The following is an 8,293-nucleotide window of genomic DNA, read 5'->3' on the forward strand; positions in this document are numbered from 1 at the left end:
AACAGGTGGAATGTGAGAAAAGTGAATTTGAACCTTCGAAACAGGCAGAATGTGAGAAAAGTGAATTTGAGCCTTCGAAACAGGCAGAATGTGAGAAAAGTGAATTTGAACCTTCGAAACAGGCAGAATGTGAGAAAAGTGAATTTGAGCCTTCGAAACAGGCAGAATGTGAGAAAAGTGAATTTGAGCCTTTGAAACAGGCAGAATGTGAGAAAAATTATCTTGAGCCTTTGAAACAGGCAGAATGTGAGAAAAGTAAATTTGAGCCTTTGAAACAGGCAGAATGTGAGAAAAGTGATTTTGAGCCTTTGTAAGTTTATTGTAATAATGATAATATTCTTATTGGTATTTTTTTCACTCCCAAAGTTCCTTATTTTGATATATGGTTTATTTCTGTCTCTTGTAGATTTATATCACCAACTTTACATTGATAAGAAAAACATTAAGAAAAGTTGTAAAATTTGTTGAGTTTGTTCACGTATCCATCAGGTTGCATGGTGATCATGATGTAACTGTTTATAACCTGTTTCCTTGCTGAGTTACAATTTTTTGTTTGAATATTTTTACATAACATTCCAACTTTTAATGTTTTGTTCATAAAATTACTATGATGTAAATAAAATAGGTGTGAAAGGTTTATCAATTCTATGCAATCATTAGCTTTTACAATATACTTAACTGCTCATAGATTTATTTTGTTGCTCACTGCAAAGACAAAGTGTGAATGATCTATCTTGACACACACTAATGATGTGTGACTAAGAATGAGTGACACTTTGTTTTAATTTCCTTTAGTGATGCATGTGTAAATATTTCAATATTTTATTATTATTAGTCTTACAATTAAATAAGATATTTGGAGAAAAAAAGTTTTATTATGATGAGAAAATATTCATCTTCTCACTTTGCACATTTGGTAGTCATCGCTACTACTTAGGAAACCCTGCTGTTTACAGTAAGTGTTTCTTTTACTTTAGTACTGGGAATGAGGTCATTAAAAGTATCCTTAAAAAACTCTGTTAACCCTTGTGTTAGGCTTTCAACTTAGTCTTTTAAAGAGCTGCAGAATATGACTAATAACTGAATTTAGTTTTTAAAATATCTACAACTTGGAGAGCGGTAGTGATAAGAGAGTACATTATCATGATGATCAACAAGAAACTAATGGAGATTATTTCACAGCTCTTAAGTCTGGCTGCCCATTTAGTTCGATAAGCACTTTCATAAAGAGACTTCCAACTAAATGCCTGATCTGTAGCATTGCTTCACTGCTTTCAGAATATTTTAAACTGCTTTGAACATTAGAATCTTAAAGACCTATTGAAATTTTGACTTGGGATGTTTATAATGTGCATTCTGCTGACTGTTCAAACGTACTTCGTAGTGAGGGTGAGTTTCATTAAGATATCTGAAATAATGTTTTTCTTGCTGGAGATACTTTTTATGAGAATCTTTAACTGAACTTATTCTTCTAGACAGAACTAAATTGTATGACATTCTTGAGTTTTACTAATTCTTCTGATCAGATAAATTTTGAGAATCTTGTAATGTCTTGTTTATTTTAACCAGCAAAATTTTATAACATTTTCAATTACACGTTTTTTCTAATGGGATTTAGGAGATCCTTCAAATGAGCAGCTTTAATCTGATCAGTCACGTTTTAGGAGATACAGGAAGTAAACTATTTTATCACATTTTAGGAGATACGGGAAGTAAACTATTTTATCACATTTTAGGAGATACGGGAAGTAAACTATTTAGTCACATTTTAGGAGATACAGGAAGTAAACTATTTAGTCACATTTTAGGAGATACAGGAAGTAAACTATTTAGTCACATTTTAGGAGATACAGGAAGTAAACTATTTAGTCACATTTTAGGAGATACGGGAAGTAAACTATTTAGGCACATTTTAAGAGATACAGGAAGTAATCATTTCCATTTTTATTTTCTAACTGAACTATTCATTCTACCCAGTTACTTTCATGAGATTATCTAACTGGATCAATTCTCTTAGGCACAGTTACAAACGTTGAGCTTTGGTTTAAAATAATATTTAGGTAATCAAAAAACAAAAATAGATATTTAGTATTGTACTTATGACTGTGATGGCATAGTACATGTTTTAATTTTTGTTTACAGTTTGACTCCCTGTTTCAACAGGTAAGTTTTGTAACATGTACATTTCATTTTATGAAATATTTCTTTATTTTAAAGTAGTTAATGTTTGTTCATAGCACTATTTCATTGTGTGAAATACTGCAGGCAATTTTATGTGTTTCTTCACAGCACTATTTCATTGTGTGAAATACTGCAGGCAATTTTATGTGTTTCTTCACAGCACTATTTCATTGTGTGAAATACTGCAGGCAATTTTATGTGTTTCTTCACAGTACTATTTCATTGTGTGAAATACTGCAGGCAATTTTATGTGTTTCTTCACAGCACTATTTCATTGTGTGAAATACTGCAGAAAATTTTATGTGTTTCTTCACAAAACTATTTCATTGTGTGATATACTGCAGGAAATTTTATGTGTTTCTTCATTTTTTTATTTTACACATTTTGTGCTATTTTTGTCTGACAGCTTCTTTCATATCTTTTTCTTGTGTGATTAATGCCCCATTATTATTCCATTTTACTGAATGGTCTTCTCTGACAGCATGGGCTGTTGCGGATTTGTATTACAGAGCCCTGTTCGTGTATGCATGTTATGCTCTTGAATTCTGTCTTTTTTAGTCATTTTTTGTCTGTCCAATGTATTGTACTCCACATTTAGTGATGTTTTAAATTATTTTTACTTTCCATTGGATCAAGGTGGTTTATGTACTAATTGTGATTGTATTGTAAAGTGGCTTCAGAATACTGTTTGCATATCCTCTGTATGTTTTCCAAGTTTTGTTTTATATAATGGGACATTGTTTTTTGTCTGTGATTTTCTTCTCACTTATTTATGGTGTTCTTAATGTTTAGTTTTTGTCAAATGTGATATATTTTTCTTGCTTCTTTTTAGCATCTTCTATATTGTAAATTCTAGAGACTAAGCAGTTGATGAAGGCTGTATTTATATGTTTAAGGTGATTTGGTCAATGGTCAAGGTACCGTATTTACTAATATCTGTGGATATCATGTAAACAGCTGTGGAGAATGAGATGTGTGTTGTTGGTAATCGATACATCTAGGAATGCAAATTTACCTTCTCTTTTATTCTGCATTGTATCAGAGAATATTGTCTGTTCAATTGGTTCATCAGTTCTGGAATCTTGGGTGCAGTGTGTTGCCATATTACGAATGTATCATCAACACATTTAAGGAAAAAATCCTTGGTTTCATAACAGTCATTTGAATTTAAGGCATTATTTGCAAAATGTTTCTTTTAGCAGTTTATTGAGTACTTATTGTCAGTCATGTATGTTCCTTGAAAGTTTTATCAGTTTCAAGCAGTAGATTAGATACCTCAAAGCTGATTGATGTTTGATCACCACTTCTTATCATAAACATGATATGGCTTAGGATGTTGATTGCAATCAATGTTGGAGATAAGAGTTAGATTAGTGAATGAAGTAACTTAAAACTAGTGCTAGTAAACAGTGGATTGAACTATTGAATGTACAATTATAGTGTTGATTCTTTTAACGTGTGGAAAGGAAGTTGAAGTGTTCTAAGTAATGGACCAATCCAACCAGTACCTAAATCCAGGTAAACTTTGGAGAAGTAGTTAAAATACTGAATGTAATGTTATTGGTTATTTTAAGTGATTTAGCTTAAGTTGTAAATGTAATGAATTGGAACTTTGATGTTGTAAAAAATGTAAATGTAATACAAAACTTTCCAGTGATGGTTCCTGATTGGTTATGATTGTGTTAACCCTTTCGCAAAGGGAGCCCCTTTAAAAAATGCTTTTCTGTGCAAGTCACTGTTACATTGAAAATATAATTAAACACCTCTAATATCAACATATGTGAATGAAATTAGTATTATAATGTGTGTTATGAATCGAGGTTTTATTTTATCCAAGTTTTAAGTCATTTATTCCAAAATAAACCTTTAATAACTTCAGATGTATTGTCACGTGACCAACGAGCTATGAAAATTCTCGACTTTGGCACTCTGTATCTTCAACAATACAATGGCAGTACTGTAGAGGTATGTCTAAACAATGAGATGCTTAGATAACGGTTTGATTCGTTTATTTCTCTGAACAAAATAGAGTTGAAACAAGCAATAATTTTTTTTCAACCCCTGACAACTGCCACACCCACCTTCAGCAGATTTGTTTGAGCTTTACAGCCTCCATGTAGATGTGTGCATACCATGTGTATATACATTAGGAAGAGGTAATTTTATACTATAAACTAACAATGTTTATTTTGAAATTGGTGCATAGTTGTTGTCACCTATTATATGAAATTGACTGTAGTATGGTTGGTTGCTTGATGGACTATAGCACTTCTGGTTGTTTCTTATCTAGATATGTTTAGTTAGATACACAATTTAAATTGTATTTAGGTCTTACTATTATATTTTAGGTAATTATCTATGAGTTATGGTTTAAAATGCATAATTAAAAGATTTAAACATTTTTTAAATGTGCATCATTCTTTGCTTCCATCCACAAGGCTTAGGATATTTTGCACTGAATGAAAAGTTTACTGAAGGGTTGCGCATGTCTCCCGAAGAAACTGTAATATGCCTCAAGACACTGTTGACTTGTGTTGAGATGAATAATAAGTGGTAAAGGATAAGAAAGGAAAATAAAACATTAAAAATTAACTATATATGAAAAGGAAAAGAGGTGGAATTATGAATTTAACAAAAGGAAAATCTTTAAAGATATTTTACAAAAAAATTAAAAAGTATGTATTTTTTCTATTTCTTAATTTTAATTATTGCATTGTACGTTGATGATAATAGCTAGAGTTAGTGATATTGTAGAGAAAAATAAAATATAAACATTTACCATAAAAAACTTTTGATATCCTTTTAGCAGCTTCTGGATGTTATACAAATAAAATATGAAAACTATAAGATGAAGAAAACTATTTTTATATTTAAAATGAAAATCAACTTGCATTTGATTTGTTAATAGTTTGAATGTGAGTAAATACAATAGGAAAATAACATTTTTAGTAAAAACACTTAATTCTAAAATCGTCATTATTTGTGAACGAGATGCTTATGACCTTTGACAAAATCTTGCCAATTTTTGTGAGGATACATTAAGAAATCTCAGAGTTACTGCATGAATTGTTGTACAAGTGAAATTCATAGCTCGACTTTCACAAATTGCACGAGCCCACTGCAAAAGGGTTAATGCAGTACAAAACCTTTTAGTGATTATTTCAAGTTGGTTATGATTGTGCTTATGTATTACAAAACTTTCCAGTGATGGTTATTCATTGGTTATGATTGTAATAATGTAATACAAAACTATCCAGTGATGGTTCCTGATTTGTTATGATTGTATTAATATAATAAAAAAACCTTTCCAGTGAGGGTTCTTCATTCGTTATGATTGTGATAATGTAATACAAAACATTCCGGTGATGGTTCATGATTGGTTATGATTGTGTTAATATAATACAAAACTTTCCAGTGAGGGTTCTTCATTCGTTATGATTGTGTCAATGTAATACAAAACTTTCCAGTAATGGTTCTTCATTGGTTATGATTGTGCTAATGTAATACAAAACTTTCCGGTGATGGTTCATGATTGGTTATGATTATGTTAATATAATACAAAACTTTCCAGTGAGGGTTCTTCATTCGTTATGATTGTGTCAATGTAATACAGAACTTTCCACTGATGGTTCTTCATTGGTTATGATTGTGCTAATGTAATACAAAACTTTCCAGTGATGGTTCCTGATTGATTATGATTGTGTTAATGTAATAAAAGAAAAACGTTCCAGTGATGGTTCCTGATTGGTTATGGTTTTATTAATATAATAAAAAAAACTTTCCAGTGATGGTTCCTGTTTGTTTATGATTGTGCTAATGTAATACAAAGCTTTCCAGTGATGGTTGATCATTGGTTATGATTGTGTTAATGTAATAAAAAACTTTCCAGTGATGGTTCCTGATTGGTTATTATCGTGTTAATGTGATACAAAACTTTCCAGTGATGGTCCCTGTTTGGCTATGATTGTGTTAATGTTATACAAAAAAAAACTTTCCAGTGACAGTTCCTGATTGTGTCAAGTAATACAAAATTTTCCAGTGATGGTTTCTAATTTATTATGATTGTTTAAACATAGTACAAAACTTTCCAGTGATGGTTCCTGATTGGTTATGATTGTGTTAATGTAATACTAAACGTTCCAGTGATGGTTTGTCATTGGTTATGCTTTTGTTAATAAAATTCAAAACGTTCCAGTGATGGTTTGTCATTGGTTATGCTTGTGTTAATAAAATTCAAAACATTCCAGTGATGGTTTGTCATTGGTTATGCTTGTGTTAATAAAATTCAAAACATTCCAGTGATGGTTTGTCATTGGTTATGCTTGTGTTAATAAAATTCAAAACATTCCATTAATGGTTCCTGATTACATGTGATTGTATTTAGGTAATACAAAATTTTCAGTGATGGTTTCCAAATGGCTATAACTGTTGTTGAAGTTTATTATGACCTGCAACATCCACAACAATATGAATAACAGCAATAAAATTGTTGAATCTAAGTGTATAGATGAAGTATCCACCAATATTTTAATTTCTTGATCAAAACTTTCTTGTTAAATTTTAAAGTACTCTGCTTCAAAGTTTAGAGGAAATTCAAGAAAAAATAAACTTATATGGAAGTCATACAAGATTCTTTTCTCCATAAACTATTAAATGAGAAAAAATGGGGATCCCAAATATTTAATTTTTTAATATTTTTTCTCGCATATTTTTACTAGTATATTGCAAAAATATATTTATGAAATTGTTAAATGTCTTTGTAAATTGTACAGAAAATAATATTTAAAAGTAACATTTGTTCAGTATTAACATATTACATCAACAAATAATTAACTTTTTCTATTCTTCAGATGCCCTCTTCTTCATCTACAGTTGTAAGTAGGCCAAACACAACCCCTCCTGATGTAATTTCCCTGGACTGACTGAGTCTGACCATATGTCATTGACTACTAACAGAAACAAGGAACAAAAAAGAAAACCCAGTTTGGGAGAAAGTACCTGTCCTGTGTATCATTATTGTAATGCATTTATACACGGTGTTTCTAAATAGAAGTCGGCATATATATATATAAATATTTGTAACCATCTACAGATATGACTGATAAATCACACACTGTACCACACCATTGTCTTAATCACCTCTAGATTATCATTCTCTGTACATGAGCTTTGTAAGACATACTTTATGTAATGGAGTTTTTGCAAAGTTATAGCCCAAATGCAGTTGTGTTTTTACCATTTTTGGTACATATCCTGTGTCTTTAGCTTCACAATAACCACCATCATTGAGTACATCTTTCTAACTTTGTGAAAGTTTTACAGAAAGGAAAAAGATATTTTATAACTGAGACATTATGAAATCACTATCAGTTTCACATAGACTGTATGTTATTCAACTATAATAACTTCTGTGACTTGTTTGTATTTCATTGTTAAAATGTTTAACAGACAGTGACTATTATCACTTTCCTTGTTAGCCATTTATGCAAGTATTAACCTAAATGTTGTAAGTAATATTAAAAAAGAAAAGTTCATAGTAAAAAGGTAAGATTTTACTATCCACTTCAAAAGTCTGAACAGTTTTCACATGTATAGGTAATATTGAATTGTTGACCATAATGTTTCAGATAATTACTACTCTAATGCAAAATGTGAGAATATTTTGTAAGTTGAAACTGTTAATTCTTGGAATACAATTTTCAACTTTATATTTTTATTTAATGCAACCTGTAGCCCCATCTTTTTGTGTTATATGTTGAGACATTGATGTACTAGATAGAGAACCCAGTGAGTTAATGCTATATGCAGCCCCATTATTTTGTGTTATATGTTGATCTATTATTTGTAGACATTGATGTACTAGATAGAGAACCCAGTGAGTTAATGCTATATGCAGCCCCATTATTTTGTGTTATATGTTGATCTATTATGTGCAGACATTGATGTACTAGATAGAGAACACAGTGAGTTAATGCTATATGCAGCCCCATCTTTTTGTGTTATATGTTGATCTATTATGTGCAGACATTGATGTACTAGATAGAGAACCCAGTGAGTTAATGCTATATGCAGCCCCATTATTTTGTGTTATATGTTGATCTATTGTGTGCAG

At 30.7% G+C, this 8,293-nt stretch overlaps 1 protein-coding gene across 2 annotated transcripts in view; it reads left to right on the top strand.

Moving 5' to 3' along the window:
- LOC106468232 (E3 SUMO-protein ligase PIAS2-like) overlaps positions 1–8,287 on the top strand; it is a 63,251-nt gene extending 54,964 nt beyond the window's left edge. Inside the window, exons 14-15 of one of the 2 annotated variants that reach the window (XM_022396565.1) lie at positions 2,143–2,163; positions 7,032–8,287. In XM_022396565.1, the coding sequence (XP_022252273.1) occupies positions 2,143–2,163; positions 7,032–7,103 (93 nt within the window). In that variant the 3' untranslated portion in view covers positions 7,104–8,287. The remainder of the gene's footprint in view (positions 1–2,142; positions 2,164–7,031) is intronic. The other variant, XM_013928645.2, reaches the window with a different exon arrangement.
- Positions 8,288–8,293: the final 6 nt, after the last annotated feature.

Source organism: Limulus polyphemus, unplaced genomic scaffold, assembly GCF_000517525.1.
Source record: "Limulus polyphemus unplaced genomic scaffold, Limulus_polyphemus-2.1.2 Scaffold2925, whole genome shotgun sequence".
Lineage (NCBI taxonomy): Eukaryota > Metazoa > Arthropoda > Merostomata > Xiphosura > Limulidae > Limulus > Limulus polyphemus.